Source organism: Emydura macquarii, unplaced genomic scaffold, assembly GCF_026122565.2.
Source record: "Emydura macquarii macquarii isolate MOO-44397 ecotype Brisbane River unplaced genomic scaffold, CSIRO-AGI_Emac_v2 contig_1119, whole genome shotgun sequence".
Classification (NCBI taxonomy): domain Eukaryota; kingdom Metazoa; phylum Chordata; order Testudines; family Chelidae; genus Emydura; species Emydura macquarii.
Genome location: NW_027131256.1, coordinates 4,030,838 through 4,051,447, shown reverse-complemented (window position 1 = coordinate 4,051,447; position 20,610 = coordinate 4,030,838). Strand labels below are relative to the sequence as shown.

The 20,610-nt window shown below is 40.3% G+C and overlaps 1 protein-coding gene across 2 annotated transcripts in view; it reads right to left on the bottom strand.

Moving 5' to 3' along the window:
* Window positions 1–20,610, bottom strand: part of GSK3B (glycogen synthase kinase 3 beta) — a 211,824-nt gene that overhangs the window by 21,259 nt on the left and 169,955 nt on the right. The window contains exons 9-10 of one of the 2 annotated variants that reach the window (XM_067546004.1): window positions 4,877–4,915; window positions 2,679–2,865 (exon numbers count right to left, since the gene is read on the bottom strand). In XM_067546004.1, coding sequence (XP_067402105.1) covers window positions 2,679–2,865; window positions 4,877–4,915 — 226 coding nt within the window. The remainder of the gene's footprint in view (window positions 1–2,678; window positions 2,866–4,876; window positions 4,916–20,610) is intronic. The other variant, XM_067546005.1, reaches the window with a different exon arrangement.

The window sequence follows — 20,610 nt, the reverse complement described above, 5'->3', positions numbered from 1 at the left end:
ATAAGTCACCAGGACCAGATGGTATTCATCTATGAGTTCTGAAGGAACTCAGACGTGAAATTGCAGAACTACTAACTGTGGTATGTAACCGATCATTTAAATCAGCTTCTGTACCAGAAGACTGAAGTATAGCTAATGTGATGACAATTTTTAAAAAAAGGCTCCAGAGGTGATCCTGGCAATTACAGGCCAGTAAGCCTAACTGCAGTTCCAGGCAAATTGGTTGATCTATAGTAAAGAACAGAATTATCAGACACATAGATGAACACAATTTGTTGGGGAAGAGTCAATGTGGTTTTTGTAAAGGTAAATCATGCCTCACTAATCTACTAAAATTCTTTGAGGGGGTCAACATGCACATAGACAAGGGGGATCCAGCGGATATAGTGTACTTAGATTTCAGAAAGTCTTTGACAAGGTCCCTCACCAAAGGCTCTTAAGCAAAGTAAGCAGTAATTGGGTAAGAGGGAAGGTCCTCTCCTGGATCAGTAACTAGTTAAAAGATAGGAAACAAAGGACAGGAATAAATGGTCAGTTTTCAGAATGGAGAGAGATAAATAGTGGTCTGTACTGAGACCAGTGGTCTGTACTGAGACCAGTACTGTTCAACATATTCATGATATGGAAAAGGGGGTAAACAGTGAGGTGGCAAAATTTGCAGATGACAACGCTACTCAAGATAGATAAGTCCAAAGCAGACTGCGAAGAGTTACAAAGGGATCTCACAAAACTGGGTGACTGGGCAACAAAATGACAGATGAAATTCAATGTTGATAAATGCAAAGTAATGCACACTGGAAAACATAATCCCAACTATACATATAAAATGAGGGGGTCTATATTAGTTGTTACTTCTCAAGAAGGATATTGGAGTCACTGTGGACAGTTCTCTGAAAACATCCACTCAATGTGCCGCAGTAGTCCAAAAAGCAACAGAATGTTGGGAATCATTAGGAAAGCGACAGATAATAAGATGGAAAATATCATGTTGCTTCTTTATAAATCCATGGTATGCCCACATCTTGAATACTGTGTGCAGATCTGGTCACCCCATCTCAAAAATGATATATTGGAATTGTAAAAGTTACAGAAAAAGGGCAACAAAAATAATTAGGGGTATGGAACAGCTTTCAAATGAGAAAAAATTAGTAAGACTGGGACTTTTCATCTTTAAAAAGAGACGACTAAGGGGGGATGTCATAGAGGTCTATAAAATCAAGACTCCTGTGAAGAATGTAAATAAGGAAGTGTTAGTTATTCCTTCTCATAACACAAGAACTAAGGGTCACCAAATGAAATTAATAGGCAGCAGATTTAAAACAAACAAAAATTAGTATTTCTTCACACAACACAGTCAACCTGTGGAAGTCTTTGCCAGAGGATGTTGTGAAGGCCAAGACTATAACGAGGTTTAAAAAAAAGAACTAAAATTCATGAAGGATAGGTCCATCAATGGTTATTAGTCAGGATGGGCAGGGATGCAAAACCATGCCCTGAAGTGTCCCTAGCCTCTGTTTGTCAGAAGCTGGGAATGGGTGACAGGGGATGGATCACGCAATGATTACCTGTTCTGTTCATTCCCTCTGAAGCACCTGGCTTCAGGTGGACAGGACAGGATACTGAGGACAGGAGAGGACAGGTTACTGGGCTAGATGGATCATTGGTCTGACCCAGTATGGCCGTTCTTATGGACAGGACTATGTTTCAAGCTTAAAAGGGTGGATCTTGCACTTACTACAGACTAGCCATCAATGCCTAAACTACATGAGCTGAACTGGAATGGGAACGGATTCCTAGCAGGTAATAGTGCCTAGGGATGCTTCCCTGCCCTAATGCTACGAGCTTGCAGTTTATTATTTATTTTAAAAGATGACATTACAACACTAACACGCTTGGATGCCACATTTCTTGCACTCCAGGCTTAACCAGACCAACCCTGAATGGACAGAATAATCAAATGGGAATGGACAGAATAAATGATGTAGGGGATGTTAGTTTTTCACTTACACTTTTGTGGGGGGAATGAGGGCAAGGATGGCTAATTTGGTATTATTGTGGCCACAGACAGTTCAGCATGAAACATTCTGTGGTCATGCTGTGTAATGTAAAACATTTATTTCTCAAAAGTTCTTACTATATTTAATGCCGGATGTAGTGTTTACAGCCCTGGATAACTGAAGACTCCATATTTGCCCTTCCCCCCCAGAACAGACACAGCCTGCGCAGCAGCAGTTCAAGCTTTCCCGCATTGCTTCCCAACAACCTGCTTCAAATATGATAGAACAGGGTCATCTTTAGAAGGCAATTCAGTCTCCGTGGTCCACTGGGTCCTCAACCTCTGTGGTGAGACTCCAAACACAGGTGTCAATTGGACTGTGGACACTAGAAATTGGACTGAAGCTGCAAACTTACTTTATGCAATCAGACAGTAACGACTTTCAATCACATGGACTGAATTTGAGTCAATAATACAAGAGATTGAAGATTCCATAACCCTTTCTCCTCCCCTCGCCCTATTCGGATGCAAACCATTTTTGAGAAAGATCACTAGTTATATAACTGTTCAGTGTTCTTGCCCCACCTCTTGGTTTTACTACTGGGGGAATGGCATTTGTAGGACCGAACTTTTGGCACAGTGCTTCTTCCCAAGGGAAGGATCCTCAACGCTCACAGGCTACCTTGAGTGGTGAAGTTGAAGAGTGCAGGTTTCTCTCGCCCATTTGGTAGTTTGACATTTGGGTCCCGTAGTTCATCGAAGAAAGAGTGCGCACATGCTTCCAGGGGAGTCAGGCGAGCAGTGGGGGTGTACTCCAGCAGACGGCTACATAGTGCGATTGCTTCTGGTGGAGTGCGGGGTCGGAAGACCTACAGAAAAACAAGAGACAGATTGTTTGGGCTTGTTTCTTTTCTTATTATTACTGCAGCAAGTCTGAGCAATTAAACCTCTCAGTACCCAGTGAGTTGAAACTAAATGCTATTTGTGCTAATATAATGGGGTCTTCATGTGTCGGGGTAGGAGAATCCAGCATTGGGGGTGAAAGGGTTAAGTGCAAAGGGCTTTGCTGTGTGGGTAAAGGTGCAATGCTAGTGAAAGACTGCATGGGAGAGCTCAGAAAAACAACTAAGAATCAAAGGAAAATTCATTGATCTTATGACAACAAATACAGTGGTGAAATCAGCCATGCATATGGTGGGGAAAGGGGTGCAAATGAGCAGGATTCACTGAAAGTTAAAATTAAAAGTGTCTCCGCTGTTCATTTTGGCAGTAAACAAATGATTTTTTCCTTAATGTGGATTTTTACAGATTATTGCTATGGATGACACTGTTCAAGTTTGGCAATAAACAGGCTTGGTGCAGAAACTCTCTCTAGTTTAAGTTTGCAGGTGGCTCCTTCTTCTTGACCTTATTGTGCTAAGTGATTCCTATTAATTAATTGGGATAATTCCTGCACATTTGGAGTTTGTGAGAACAGCTAAAAGGTGGTAAGGTGAGCCATCTGTTTTACACTCTCAGAAGTTTACCTTGAAAGGTTATAAACCACAACATTTACAGCAGTTCTTCCTTGAAGTTGTAGTTCAGACCCTTTAAAAGAATGGTCCTGCACAGCCAGAATGTCACCCCAAATCTACCTTCCCCATCTCATTACATTCAAGGCAACATTGGACAGTCACATACGTGTCCTTAATACCCTGCTCAAGGAGTTTCCTTTCACTATGTTACACGTGGAATACAGGCCCTGGAGAAGTGGGGTGGGAGTGTTCAATTCTGATGCCAGAATTTTTGTTGTAATTGAGCTAATCCAAAATGCTTTTGCACCAATGCAGGTGAACCCAAACCACCGAGCACCAAGGAATGACCTATGCATCACATGCTAACTGATTGCAGACCCAGGCACTTGTACAGGCTCTGCTTAGGCAGATTTTAAAAGGAAGACATTGATGCTCACATGAATTAAAATGAATCAGTCACCGACACCCATTAATTTATTTGTTTAACCCCTTGGTGCCCAGCTGGGTCAGGAGCACCTGAGTTAGTTCTAATGCATTCTGTACTACCTCATCATGTCAGGGAATCCTGACCCATGGAGTCAAAGAGTTAAGGTATGGAAAGAACAGAATTTGTTCAGGTTGCTGGGAAAATACAAAACTACTGTGGGCTCTACGGTAATGTAAGTAGTTTGGCACTAAAGATCAAATGTTGCAGCTCCTGCAGTTACAGAGCTTCTGCTAACTTACAGGTTTGAAGTAGTTCTGTATATATTTTTAGGGGGAGGGCTGGATGTAGGTTATTTACATTCTGTGTCAAAACCCATTGCCTCCAGAGTTCGGATTACTGACCACAATACAAGGTGGGTGCAGTAGCATATGATTCCCAAATTACAGCTCAAACGAGAACATGACTCAGTCTCTCCTTTTATTAAATGAAGATAGAAAACAGAGAATCACTGAAATCTCCCCTTCACCAAAGGAATCCCTCTTTCTCCCCACTCCCTTAAATTCTTCATCTTTCAGGTCAGTGAACCTCTGTCAACATCTATTTATAGAATTTAAGAAACCACTGCACAACTTGTCTGGACTGAGAATGAATCACTCAAGGTAAATAATTACTACAATAATCTACACTAACCACTCAAACTGAAAAACCAAAAAAAACCCACACAAATACCCACCCTCTGCAATAAATAGTCATTAAAAAGTGAAACGTTTGCAGATCTATGCTTATCTAATCATTACCTTCTTGCATCACACGGGGAAATATTCACCTGGCTGCTATCTGATGTGTGGCTGTTTGAACCCAACTTTTCCACTTCTAGCTTTTCTCTCTCCTCTTTTCAAGACTAGCCCTAATAATTTGAAAAAATATTTAAGTACATACCCGCACTCCTGAGGTGAAATGTCCTGTTCCTGACGAGTCCTAAAGATGATAATGCAGTGAAATAATCCAAACAGGGGGAGTCAATCCAAAAGAGAATAGTCCAGCAAGGAAAAATATATCCAATATTATAAGAAATCCATGGCGTGGGGGACATAGAAAATGTTTATACAATTAGAAACTTTAAACATCAGTCTCCATAGCAGCAAGTCCAACTTGACCACAGTGTATGCCAAAAAAATTGATTGTGCAATGGTGAGGCATAGTATAGAAACATTTCTATGTTAATTTATGTTCCAATGCCAGTGCGTTTAGTAAAAAGAAATAACAAAAAAAGTTTAAATCAAAATTCTAAGTAGAAAGAAAAGGGTAACTGAGTTCCCATAAAGAATTTGCAGTCCTCTCTGTCCTGGATATAAATGTCCATAGACAATGGGGCTGAATTAGTTTGTCTCAATGTGTGCATCGCATCCCTCATGCACAGACTACTAATTTTTCCTCTGTAAATCTGTCCCAGACATAACGTGAAAAAATTTAAAAAAACCAAATTTATGATTTGTGCTGAAGAGAAAATAAGAAGCTTTAATTTGTCTTTCTAATTTGGCTGTTTTAAATTTATGTGAGCTATGAGTGTATCAGGCCGCCGCGGATTATTCTCCATTTTGGATTGACTTCCCCACCAATGGATTTGTTTTGATGATGTTATCTCTTTAGGATTCTTCAGGAACTGGACATGTCTCCTCAGGAGTGAGGGTAGGATTTAATTTTTTCACTTTATTGTGGGCTTTTCCCCCTCATACCCTATCACCCATTACTTAAAAAAAACTCAATTTGTTTCTTTTTTCTTTTGGAATAGCGAACTAAAAATAACTCAAAACCCTGCATCTTTTAGCTATAATAATTCAACACAGTTCCACCTGAAATTCTGCCTAATTCACCCACCAAGAACTACACGAAACATTAAACATTAAGAGCAAGGGACAGTCACAGTTACAGGTGAAGTGCACAACAATATGTATGCCAACACTTGAGCACAATGGGGCGCACCCAGAAAGCTGGGATGGTGTCAGTGCTCTATTGTGCACAAGTGCCTGGAGGACGGACGCGACTCACCATTAGCTGTGAACTCCCTCACTTTTATGTTCCAGTGAGACAGTTTAACACTCTTCATGTAGTTTTCAGTGAGGGAATTGATTTAGTAAATAATCCGCGGATTATTTTTTAGTCTGCGGACTAAAATTTAGTGCACGGACTAAAATCCGGCCCGTCAGAGTAAAATCTACTTCAGTCTACAATACATCTGGGTGAAGGGGGAAAAAAAACTAAGTTCACAAAGTAAAATGTAGTTGAGGAGACTAATATTTAGTATGCAGACTAAATATGGCTGGGCAAAATTCACAGCAATGCCACAAACAAAAACAAAACAAAAAAAAAAAAACACTGACAGGAACTTTTAAAGTGATTAAATACTACCCCACCTGCGCAGCAATTCATTTTTATAAAATGAAGTAACTCCTTTTCTCAAGGTGAGATGTCCACATTAGGGACCGTCTAGTAAATTTCATTTTAAAAAATGAATGTGTTTTGGAGATAAACAAATGCAAAAAAAAAAAAAAAAAAAAAAGTCTTTACATAGAACATTTCTCAAGCAGAATTTGCACTTGCATAACTCAAAAACTTTAAGTTTCCCAAAACAATCATTTTCAGGCTGAGACCTCGCTTGCCAAAGTTTCAGCCAGGATCTCATTTTTTTATGGCTGAGTTACTACCCACTGAAAATGCTTATGTAGAATGGACACGTTGATTCATCTGAATAGCCATATAAGTTTTTCCTTCTGCTCCCAATAACTCTATACTATATAAAAAAGCTGGAATATAATGCAAGTTCTTCCTTTTTCAAGTCTGTTGTCGATGCTCAACTGCCAATAAACCTTAATGACTAAAGAGGAAAACCAAGTCTACTGCCCCTTCCAAATGGCCCCTCCTTCCTAACATACACTGTGATCAATGTGCATTTTACTAATCACTTTCCAGAGACCGACAATCATCTTAGACCTTTCAAAAGCCATTGCCAAGTTAAATGCCTCTAGTATGCTACCCTATTCCATTCCTCAAAAGGTGAATTAAGAAAGAATTTATGTGACGTCTTTGTGCACAAGCAGCACATTCACTTTTCAACTTCTTAATTTAAACTAACTGCAGTTGGTTAGCAGTGCTCATGACCTGGCTGACTTTTAAAATCTTTGTGCAGTGAGAGTGGAAAGAAAGAGGACAGATGGGGCTTAGGACGCACACATCTTGCTTCACGCAATCAGCATTCAGCTCTCAAACCAGACCACCTGGGGTACTGGCAAAGTATTGTTTTAACAGAATGGCTAGTCTGATTTTCAGTCATTGACATTCTAATAACAGACTTTTTTCCATGCACAACATGGAACTCTCTCTTTGCCTAATTAAGCACCAAATCCAAGGCTTGCCAATGTTACCCCAAAGTGCTCTTCTATCCCAGATGTATAACAAGACATTATTTCATGCCGTCAGCCACTATGTGTTTTGCATGCATATTGTGGCAACTGATAGCATGCTGTGAGACACCTAAAAGAGCAGAGGCTTATTAAAAATTATTTTGTTGCAATTGCATCAAGTTAGTGACATCACCATTCAGAATTTATCTCCACCTTCAAGAGTCCGTAAATTTTCCCAAAAAACCACCACCCCAGATCCAGGCTCATATTTGGAGGATAAACATTTTATCTAAGTCTCTTTGGAAAGATTTTTATTTTAGATCAACAGAGCAAACTTCTTCTCTGTCCACTTCTTCCAAAAGTCTGAATGTTTTGCTAGTTGCTAATTTTCTTTTGCTAGATGTAATAAGTGCAAAAATAATCCCCAAAATCCTCCTGAAAAAGTGACATTTTGGCATGCATTTATTTGGGTTTTTACACTTTGGATGGGTACTGTGTTTGATTGGTTTAACAAGAAAGGAGGAGTGATAAATGTTTAGAGGAAAATCGCTTAATGCATGTAGCAGTTTTTTGTTTGTTTTTTAAATGCCAGGTTTACAGCTCTGGAGACTGTCGGCTTCTGTCCAAAGAACACTACAATTATCACTCTTACCCCTAACCAGGATGAATCACTTCTAAAGAGGTCAGTTCAATATCTTTCATCACTGCTTCTGTCAAGACTGTCTATGGGGATGTCAATTATGAAGTATTCAAGAGAGCAACTAATTTCACACAGGCTACCAGAGAAGCTTCAGCTGCTAGAGTTGGAGACCAGATTCAATCTGATGGCCTAAAAATGAAAGGGTTATCTATTCCCTGAGATATCTAGTCCCTATTTGATGAAGTCGTGTGAAGATTAAGGGTTCAGCACCATTGATCTCACTAGAAGGCAGGAAACTTATCAAGCCAAGGTTTCCCACACACTTCTATCACAGTTGGGAGAGAGAAGGTGGATGAGGTAATATCTTTTATCGGACCAACTTCTGTTGATGAGAGAGAGAGGCTTTCGAGCTACACAGAACAAATCTGAATGGAAAACCCCTTATTACACATTAGGGTTAACCATTCTTTTCCTTGAGGGTTTCTTATAAGACTTTGATGGATTCTAGGGCATTGACTTTAAATGCAATTTCATAGTGTAACTATCACAATTCTAGAACACGGAACACCTCTCAAGAGCTCCCACTAATATTCAAAACCAAAAAGTGTTTCAACAATAAATGAAGTATAATTTTAAATGACTTAGAATAAACAAGCCACATTCACAGAAAAAAATGAAAGTGGAAAAAAAAAAGATTTATAAAAGATGGTAATGTTAGAGTAATGATCTTCAGTCAACACAAGGAAATTCAAAGTTATACTGAAATTTTGTCCCCTGAATGAACCCGTTATTGTCTTGTGGTACTACAGAAGAATTTGAGAAGTACTCTAAAGCCAGTTTTCTGAAATACTGTTTCCAGGATGCCTCTGAGGTACATACTGCCCGTAACGTGAGGCAAATATTTTTAAAAAGGGTTAAAACAAGAAATCTTCTTAAGAGTGAGGGGGGGAAAAAATCTCCAAAAAAAACAAAACCAAAAAGAATTGCATTTTGAATGTATATTTTCAATATAAAAACATGAGTTATTTTCCCCTTTGTATTAAAAATTTAATATTTACTGCTTTGAGGTTCTTGGATGAAACATTATAAAAAATGCTTTGCAAGTCATAAAATCCCTGTGAGATACCATTCTTACACTCAGATAGGAAAAATGAGGTAGAGAGAGTGAGGGTTATGGGCCCGAGCCACAAAGGTACTTATGCTCACTCAGTTTTGCTTCCTCTGCAATTCACAACTCCTGCTGAACCCTGGATGTGCCTAAGGTCACTTAAGTTTCCAGAGTAAAAGTTCCCTCAGCATCTAAGCTTCCACAGTAAAAGTTCCCTCGGGCCCTAAGTTTCTGCCTCTGGGCATGCACCCTGCTGCCTCAACTCTAGGCACCAGACACACTTATTTCCTGCCCAAGACCCAGAGCGATTACAAAAGGGGACAGAGGTGGGAGATGGGCATTCGTCTGCCTGAGTGGGACCTGATTCCGCAGATGTGCTCAGGGGCCATCTACCAGATTGGATCCCATTTAAAACCCAGCCAGAGGAGTGGTGGAGATGGTGCCCACTTTATAACTTTTAGCCTACTGGTCAGAGCACTTGCCTGGGATTTCGGAGACCCAATGTCCTCCTCTGCCAAAAAGGAAGAGAGAATTTGAACAGGGATGCCCACCTCTCAGGGCAGTGACCTACGGGGACATTGTGGTATGCAGTTCCCTCAGTCTCTCCTGTTGAACCTGTTCCACTTTGGATAATAAGAGAGTGTTTGGAGCAGGGAGACTGGACCTTGGGTCTCCCATTCCCAGGTGGCTGCCTTAATCACTGGACTACTGAGTCATTGTCACCATCTCTGGCCAATGACTATTTAAATCTTTAACTCTAGTGGAACAGCCATTGAGTTCAGCACGTCAATGCCTAAATCTCTGAGAGGATCCAGGCTTAACTGACAAGTGAGTCACTACATTTCACACCAAACTTTACATTTCCTTGTTCATGAGGATGAACACATCTTTAATATCATAGTAATTTTTAAAAAAAAAAACAAAGTATTGGAGTTTTTTGTTATTCATAAACTGGCAATTTCTTTTTGACAGTACTGGGCAGGAACAGGATAATTTCTTATCCAACGATTTAATTTTTCTTACTTCACTAAAGGAATAGGTGGAAACAGAAGACTCACTGCCCCTACACACAGAATAGGGCAGCCTGAACTTGCCAGTAAAACTTAAGTGGTTTTTTACTTGTTTCAAATAGTTATTTTCACTCAGACTAAAAAGCAGGGACAAAATAACTCTGGGAATATGACACAACCACCACACAGAAAGTGAAAAATGGGAGAGTTCAACTGTTGAATAAGTATGAAAAACTACATTACTTGGGAAGAAATAATCAGTCTCCATTACTTTCTTACATCTGTACAGACAAGTGGGACTCTAACCACCAGAAGTATAGCATAATTTGCCTTTTTAAACTTATTGTAATGCAGGCCCATTTATATGATTATTGATAAAAGAATACAACAAAACATACAACTAAATTATTTATGTCTCACATTTTATATCAATTAGAATGAGAATGAACAGAATGAATAATCTATTTGATTGTCTGATAATCCCACCCCCCCAAACTATAATATGAGCATGAATTTTGGAAGCTGTAGAAGCAGAAGAGAATCTGCATAAATCATGGGAGAAAGAGAGGATAGCGACAGTGGGAAGGAAAGTTGGTAGCATTAGAGAAATAGCTAGTACCAGCAAGAGGAGAGAGAAAAGCTCACAGATGAGACTTTGCTATTTGATCTCAAGCTCAGACTGAGGGGAAGAGGACAGGGCTAGCCTGCAGCTAACACAAAAGATCCCAAATTCAGAATCTGTCATTAGCATATTATTTTAAATGTGTACATATATGGAGATGAAAGCTAGTAAGAAAATATGTTTACAATAATAAGGTATTTTGGCAAATACTTCATTCTGGTATTAGTTCTCCACTGTACTACATGAAGAACACATTCCTAAAGACAGCATCCACCAAAGCTAGTCTATAACGCTTCCTGAATATTTACACAAGATGGCCAGATTACTGTCCTGAACAACTGCAAAATGAAACCAGGATGTGCCAATAGGCTTGGAGAAATATCAGAAAGGCTCAATCTCAGCAATAGAAGATTCTTGAATGCGGTTCATCTTAAATGCTATCTTCTCCAGTCATATAAACGAATTATAAACTTATAATTAAACAAATTCATGGAGGATAGGTCCATCAATGGTTATTAACTGAGCTGGTCATGGATACAACCACAGGCTCCTGTGTCTCTAAAATCTCCAACTGCTAGAAGTGGGAACTGGATGAGAAGAATCACTAGAAATTGCCCTGTTCTGTTCATTCCTTCTGAAGCACCTGCAACTGGCCAATACTGAAAGACAGGATTCTGGGGTAGATGGACCATTGGTCTGAGTTAGTATGGCTGCATTTAGGTTCTTGCGCACAGGGAAGGAAAAACACTGCCCCCCAGGTTATGTGAAAATTAGAGAGCATCATAAGGGTATGGGAATGGACCCTAACCTGTGCCTGCTACTATTTTGTTGTGAAAGACGACAGTCCCCTGCAAAAAAAAAAAAAAAAAAGTTCTCTTGTACTCTTTTTCATTTCCACTGCCAAAATGACGCTTGTCCATTGTCATCACACCACTGGCCTGAAGATTCTGGAGACAGTTCATGAAATTCTTCTTCGGAGCACACCCAAATTTAACAGATTATTGTTATACAGTATGTGAGAAAATTGACTTCTTGTGAAAGTCTTGCAGGGGACAGATATCCCAAAACACTAGAAAGACTCTAGAAAGACTAGGACCACTGTAAATAACATCATGCGCCAAAAGATTATGTGCACATTCTGTTGAGTTTTATCACTTATATAGTCCCATATAAACATCAGCCATCCTCACAATACTCCTGTGTGGTAGAAAGCATTGTCTCCATTTTATAGATATAGAAGTACATCAGAGATGTTAAATGATTTGACTAAAGCAACAAAGACCACATCTCTCATGCTATTGTGCTGCCCTCATGGACAGAGATCACACTGGTAGCTCAGTAGAGAAGTGAGCTCTGCTGGAGGCAGCTGGCTGGGAAGAAGCTTCCAGTGATCCACCAGTAGCAACCTGGACAAGAGTCCCCACAACAACAAAATGATCAAGGGTCCATGCAGAATCAAGAGAGCTGTGACTATGGTCTACATGCACCCTAGGGATTTGCCTTCAACAACTGTTAAAGTGATTGTAAATAATCTATGATTCTCAGAAAATACTGAAGACAAGCTTTCAACTCTAGCAACTGGTTTACAATGGGGGAAAGGGCAAGACTTTTAAAAAATAAAAACTGAAACTGGCTCTGGCATTTGTGTGTTCCTCAGATCAGGAATGGGCAGATGACTCAAGCTTCATCAGCGCAAAGGTTAGCTACATACCTAACCATGTGAGTCATCTTCCCGACTTCTTGACTAATCCTTTCCCATTTTGATTTTTGTAATATTTGTTAATTTTCTTAAATTTCCCTATTTATGCTATTACCTACAGTTATAAATCCTTATCCAATACCTCTACCCTGCTCTCAAAAATTTCACACCCTTTCAGAAATCACAGATACCAGAAAAGACCATTATGATCACCCAGACTGTCTGTACAACACAGGCCATAGAACCTCCCTGAATTCATGTTTGAACTAGAGCATGTCTTTTAGAAAAACATCCCATCTTAATTTAAAAGTCACCAGTGATGCAGAATCCACCACACCCTTTGGTAAGGTTTTCCAGTGGTTATTCACTCTGTTAAAAATGTGTCTTATTTTTAGTCTGAATTTGTCTAGCTTCAACTTCAGCCATTGGAGCTTGTTATATCTTTGTCTGCAAGTTGGGAGAGCCCTTTATTATCAAATTTCTATTCCCCACATCGGTATTTACAGAATCTATTGCAGTCACCCCTTAAAACTTCTCTTTGTTATGCTGAACAGTTTGAGTTTCTTGAGTCTTAACTATAAGGCATTTAATCATTCTCCTGGCTCTTCTTTGAACACTCCAATTTATCAGCATCCTTCTTGAATCGTGGACCCCAGAACTGGACACAGTATTCCAGCAGTGATTGCACCACTGCCAAAAATAGAAGTAATATACAAGCTCCCTATTCCTACTCAAAATTCCCTTGTTTATACCTCCAAGAATCACATTAGCCCTTTTAGCCACAGCATTGCATTAGAAGCTCATGTTCAGCTGATTATCCTCCATAAGCTCCAAATCTTTTTCAGAATCCCTCCTTCCCAGGATAGAAGCCCCATCCTGTAAGTATGGCCTGCATTTTTTGTCCCTAGTGGAGTAACTTCTCATTTGGCCATATTAAAATGGTTATTGTTTTCTTGCACCCAGTCTATGAAGAGATCCAGATTGTTCTGTATCAGTGACCCGTGTTCGTTCTTATTTACCATTCCCTCAATCTTTGTATCATCTGCAAACTTTATCAATGATGATTTCATGTTTTCTTCCAAGTCATTGATAAAACTGTTAACTAGTGTAGGGCCAAAAACTGATCCTTGATGCCACCATGCTAGCCCTTCTACAACTTTGCCTATCCCTAACCCTATACAATCCATCCCAAGAACACAGATGGTTCGCCTGACCCGTTTGGTCTCATGAATATTTCTGAGTTTTTGATTAAATAAGGGGCAGTCCCAGAGCCACAGGCAGTGGAATATGGAGGCTAATGGGACCTTTCTACATTTTCTGTTTCAGAGGATAAACAGTTTTGAGCTATGTTTTACCTCCTATTGCTTCTAGATCTATTATTTGTATCTCTTCTGCAGGGAACTTAAGTTATGATTTTCCAAAGTAACTAATGACTGAATGCCCAACTGACAGGTCTCGCTGAAGTTTGCTACTCTTGACAAATCAACTGCAAGACATGCTGTGGCTGCAATATCTGATTTAGGTCTTTGCAAGTATAACAGTGCTTTCTACATTGTTACTGTCTACTCTGTTCATTAACATTTAATCTCCTGATACAACTATGTGCTTCTTTCTGCAGAGATAGTTGTCCATACTACCCATTCTTGTACTTCTAGGGAGATCTGCTTTTAATCTGTTTTTGTCCTCCCATTCACTGTCAAAAGAACATTCTGACTCTTGGCAGTGGTCTCAACTGGAAACCAAAATCTTGGGATGTTGCTGGCAATCATTAGATAAGGAACTCCTAATGTTCTCAGAACCAGACCTGGGTACTACATGAAGGCCACCATAGATCCCAGTGCCTTGATACAGAAAAGTTTTGAAGTTCTGCTTCTGATTTCAGCTTACGGTGGGACCAGGAGAAATTCTGCTCCTGAAATTGATCAGGGAAGACTCACAGCTACTGCAACAAACGAAGCAACATTAAAGTATTCTGCTCCCCATTCACCATCCGTCTATGGTTTCCCAGAAGGTCCAACATGGTTGACTGTAGGTTCCCATGGATGAGCCAATCATCTAGAGAAGAGGCTAGACAACATCTAGATAGCTAGGTGACTAAAGAGGCCTCTGTGCAAACTCATATTTGGATATTGGGAAATGTATTGGAAACAACTGCTAAACTGTGCTATTTGATCTCAAGCTCAGACTGAGGGGAAGAGGACAGGGCTGGCCTGCAGCTAACACAATTTAATGATTCTGCCCATACTAATTTTAATTTATTGTAGAAGGGAAGAATTTTTTTTCTGACTAGCCTAAGGCTTTGTCTACATGGAGACATTTCCCAGCATTACTACACTGGTATAGTTATACCGCTTTGATTATACCAGTATAACTTTCTGTGTGGACGCTCCTATTTGGAATAACAGTGGTTTTTCTTTGGTTTAGCTTATATCATAACTACAGCCGTATAATTATACTGGTATAGTAACGCCAGTAGCTCTTCCCATGTAGAGAGGCGCTAAGTTACACTGTAACCATAGCATTATCGTTAGACTGTTCCCCTTCCTCTGAGACAACTGAAGAGTGTGGGCTGAAGAAAGGCATTCTTCTCTGAAGTCTGAATCCTAGAAATAGCAGCAAGATATTAAGAATGCTGCTGCCTCTTCACACGGGCAAAGGATTGAGTCCTCAAGAATCCAGAAAGCAGTATTTGAGGAAGATCAGCGTCAAGGCCAGCTGTAAAGGGGCCATGATAAGTAATGACAATTGAATAGGAACTTTAGCATGTTTTCATACCCCCTTCCTCCCCATAGTTTATGGAAAACAGCCCCAAAATTTGAGCTTGAGAAGCCCTGTTTTGGAAAGGCTTAAATTTGATCTCACCCTTTTTTTGACTTCTGAGTCACACCATTGTGCAGATGAAGCTTAATGAGTGTGAGAGAAACAAGTTCAAACAAGGTCAATCATATATGGGAGGAGGCTCAAGGAATCCAGAGTAGTTGTGGTTTAAACACAATACTGAACTGACCTTGCAGAATTAGACAGATAAGCAGCAGGATGTATCTTCTTCAATACAGACTGTTGCACATACTTCTGAAAATAAGCCAATGATGTTAAAGTCCCTGTGGAGCAGGCAAAGGGGGAAGCAATTGAAAGTCTCTGGCTCCCCATAAAAACTTGCCTCTTCCAACTGCTGTTCTTTGAGATGTGTTGCACATGTCCATTACGCTAGGTGTGAGCAGGTGTCTCCCGTCCTGGTGGCAGAATCTTCCCTTGTGGTACCCCAGGCCTGTGCACAAATATCCCTCGTGTTACAAGCCAAGGGTAGAAAGGGGCAAAGCTACCCCACCCCTCCTTTAGTTCCTTCATATCAGACTTTGAGATGATAGACTGATTCAGGGGGAAAGGAGAGTGGGTCTTTTAATGGATATGTACAACACATCTCAAAGAGCAACAGTGACAAGAGATAAGCAACTTTTTTTTCTTGGAGTGATTCCGTATGTCCATTACACTAGATGATCCCAAGCAGTTTCCAATGGAGGTGGGGCTAGATATCTCATCAGAAGAGGGACTGCAGAACAGCTTTCCCTGCTTCACTTCTTTCCTTCATGTTCCAGTAATTGCTAAATGTGTTGCAAAAGCAGACTGAATACCATGTTGCCAGTCCACTCTGCAGATGTCCATGATAGAGATGTTTCCCACAAATGCAATAGAGATTGAGCACGCTCTGGTTGACTGTAAAGAGATTTTCAGGAGGCATGATGTCCTTGATCTTGTAGCATGTCGCAATACAGCCAATGATGCACTTGGAAAGCCACTGCATTGTTACAGGACACCTACTCATTTGTCCTCTAAAGAGACCCACTATCCAGATAGAAAGCCAGTGCTCTGTAAATATCCAAAGTGTGGAGTCTTTGTTTATATTTATGAGCATGAGGGTTTGGAAAGACCAGTAAATATACTGATTAGTTGAGGTGGAAATCAGATACTACTTTGGAAAAAAACTTAGGGTGAGGACTTAGCTGTACCTTGCTCTTGTAAAAGACAGCATACGGAGGATCCTTCACCAGGGCAAGTGTCACGCTGGCTGGATTAGGGGAGCCCCTGAGGTGTATTCAGGAGCTCTGATTACTCCCTTCTACACCAATCTCATGTTGGGGGTGTCACGCTGGCTGGATCGGGGTGGGGCATTTATTGTATTTTTTAACATCAATATGTCAGAATCATAATAATTCATGTGAGATATGCCATGTTAGCTACCGTTAGAAAGGCTATAATGTGCTAAGTAAGATGATGTTTATGTTCATGTTTTATGTGTGTAATGGAAGTTATGGATACGTTTGGTATATCTGTATTTCAAATTGTGCTATCTGGGGCAACACCGCAGACAAGATGGCTGCAGCACTAGCCTGCTTAATGGCCCATTAAGGAAGTTCACAGGTACAAGGGGCTCAGAGGGAGAAGCCAGGGATATACCTGATGAGTCACCAGGACTTACTCATGTGACTCTGGACTCCATCTGTGTCTTGCTGTGAGTGGAGTTGATGGCTCTGCTGTCTGTGCCAAGGAAGCAGCTGGCCTCAGCCTTGAAGCTCCATGAAATCAAACACCTGTCCCTAATGTAACCTTTATCGAAGCACTTCAAGGTCTCTCTCATGGACATTGGCTTGTGACACCCAGAGCAGGGTTTGAAGCCAGGGATCTTGGCATCGGCTCCCCTGGTATCAGGCAGAGCTGGAGCCCACTGACTATTGACAGCCGCAACAACAGTCTAATGTCACCTAACTATAACAGCACAGTTGTTGGAGGAATGAGCTGACAGCATGCTCCAACCACTGATGGTAAGAAGGAACTGAAGGATGTGAGAAGTGACTCCACCCCTTTATAGCCTCGGCTTGGAGAACAAGGAACAGCAGGTCAGCAGGTGTGGCTGCCCCTCTGGATACCTCTAGGGAAAACCCTTTCACACTGGTGCATGAGATGTACTCACACTAGTGCAATGGACATATCCAAGAACAAAAAAGTATAAAGATTGTAGTATAAATATTCCAAAGAGAAAAGCACTCCCCTTCTTGAAGGAAAGAACATTGGCAAATTTAAACTTCTCTGTTCCCTTTGTGGCAGAAGGGAAAATAACATTCAATTATCTTCTGTCTCTATCTCCTAGCAAGCGGGAACTTATCCATCTGTCTGAGTCTATACAGAGTAGTGTTGGAGAGTAGACATTCATACACTTTGAACTAGGTTTCAGGTTATTAAACAATAATGTCTAGAAGCTCCAGATCTGGTGTCACTCACAGCTTGTCTACACTAACCTCGGAGATTCGGTGGCAGTCGACCGGAGTTACGCAAACTATGCAAAAAACTTGTGTAACTCCCGTTGACTTCTGTGCTTCTCTTCTGCGCGCCGTCTTCACTGCACTGCGCCGACGGGAACCGCATTCCCATCACGCAGCGCTACGGCACTTGAAAAGGTGGTCTTAATACGTCGATTTATGGATTGACTGAGCGGGTCTTCACTGACCGCTCAGTTGATCCAGATAAGTCGATCTGACGGCGGCGAATTTGCCGCCATCAGTGAAGACATAGCTTCAGAGTTTTGTTCTCAAAGTAAGTAACTGAGTTTGTACTGGAATCACAACCCACCACCATAGTATGAACACATTTACTAGGAAAGCATTTTCTTGCTCTTAACAACTTAAAGAAAGACCCTTAAAAATTATTTTGGGTTTCACTTCTCATGAACAATCTTCATATTATATTATTAGTCATAGTTCTGTACATGACATCACCGCTGTATTTGTATTGACACTATGCCAGGTAATGTGAGCTCTAACTCTATGTACAGAGCAATGAAACTTAAGCTCAGGATCCTGATTTATGTCTAAAGTTGAATGCCAAAAGGAGGAATACATTCCTGCTGAGACTTGAACTCAGGACTCTCAAATATTAAAGCAGTTGCTCTATCTCCTATTAGATACCAAAAGTAGTAGCAGCAGCCACTCTCTTTTTGACCTACCAGCCATTAGTGAACAGAAACCATACTATGGGACATGCGGGATGAAAAGGCATATCCATGTGTGAGAGGAGTGGCTAATGTATGGCTCAGGAATAAAATGCAGACAATGGAGTTCTACACCATTACTCTCCAGCTGCCTTCGTTAGTATGGAATGTAGTAACATGTCTGTCATGTCCCTGTCATGGCTCTCACAGAACAGAACAGAGTTTATTAATGCTGCCAACTAACAAGTTACTCTTTTAGCTCAAGTAATAGATGTTTGTATTTGATGCTGACCGTTCTGGAGATCAAATCCTGCTGATAACCCATGATGGTTGTCAGTACACATGCATATGTCACTATAATCAAAACTCTACCAAATGCTTTTAATTTTCATTCTTTCCTTCCATTTGCTCAATGACAATAACTGCAATTTAACAAATTAATGTTTCTGCAACTCTAGTTTAAAAGAAGATGAAGATAACTATCAGGTGGGAAATCTGAAGGGCAGGAGAGGCATCCCTGTTTCCCCCCATCCCATCAGAGATGGCACAAGGATAGCTGAGAAACATCCAGTTGTGGATATTTTCCTCCATGCACTTACCAGAAAACTTTCATGGCTGAATGGCAAAATGGAGGAAAAGGGCGAGTCAGGAAAGATGATTGTTAGAAAGGTTATTCTAGAATGGTCTTTTTGCTACTTTAGACTTTAAATGGCAAGGAAAGAACAAAATTCATGATTGGATAATCACCCTCCCGAAATCCAATAAATGAATTTAGATGCTGTTCTGTACCCATCTGCTATAGGGAGGAGTTAGTTGTAGAACAAACTGAGAACGAAGAACTGTGTTGCAAGCACAGTTCTCAAAAAAAAACAAAACAAAAACAATGCTATGCTAATGCAAAAGAAAGTTCAACCTTCTGGCAAGCTTCCCTCTCACTGCTCTATGCTCACCTGATTTCACCTGTGGTCATTTAGAAGCCCAGAGAAGCACTCACTTGTGCATAAAAGGTAAAAATAGAAGGAACTCTCAATTTCACTTTCTGCATGAAGATCACATTATACTGTTTACTAACTTTACAGAAAGATCTCTGCTGTGGCCCAGGAGGCAGCCAAATGACACCTAAGGATCTACAGATGGAAGAGGAGATGTATAACCAGGTTAGCTATTCAACCCATGCTACTTATAATGTGTTCTGGTACCAAGACAGGTCATGGCTTCATTACATACTGCATTCAGTTAAAGCCCACCTCAACACTAAGTCATCGAGATGCAGCACTGGAGCTGTTTCCACTAAAACTTGACTGCTTTAATGTCTTAGGCTGATTTTTAACTTTTTCCATGATGTATTTTGAAATAGGCAAGGCTAATTTTCACAGAGTTTCATAAACTTAATGATCACAGACATTTTTCTGTTAACGTACGTTATAGACAGGTTTGCTGATTTAATGGCCTCTGAGTACTATAAATCGCTTGGTCTTGGAACCAACATGCAATAATGAACTAAGATCTGGAAATGCAACCCAGGGATTGTTGGGGAGAACAAACATATGTTTAGAACATTAGAGAAGAAATCACTGAAATATTTGATTTGACTTCCAGTAATTTGCAGAGCCCACAATCTGAAAGAGCCTGAAGTAGGTCATACCATCTGCTCGGAGCCTCTAGCACTGAGGAAGGCTTGGTCCAAAACGATTTTGAACTAGTCACTGACAGGACTGAGGTGACAGATATACTCTTTCACAAGCCAATCTATGCACTTCATTCCTCAGCATTTGAAAGCCCTCATATTTGTGTTGTTGGGTATCCTAACTTGCTATTGAGAAAGCTACAGAATTGGAGATTTTATAGCCGTATTCCCTCCTTTTAAAAGCCAAACTAAACCAAAAATATTTTAAAAATAACGTAAGAAAAAATGACTAGTACATATTACTGGAGGTTCCAAATCTAATGATCTCCACTATATTTATGAGATGGGACACAGGACTGATTTGCACCATCGGTCTCACCCCTATATTCAGAGATGATGTATTTGTATCATGAAGTGCATCACCCACCTCTAAAGAATTTATTTATTTATAGTAGATTCTTTCCACATGTCAAGAATTGTATTATGATGGAATATAAGTATATTGTAATCAGCCTGGAAAAAGTCTATGGGAAATCACAAAAAACAGAGCCTATGTACATTCCTACTTCTTCCCTATGTCAAG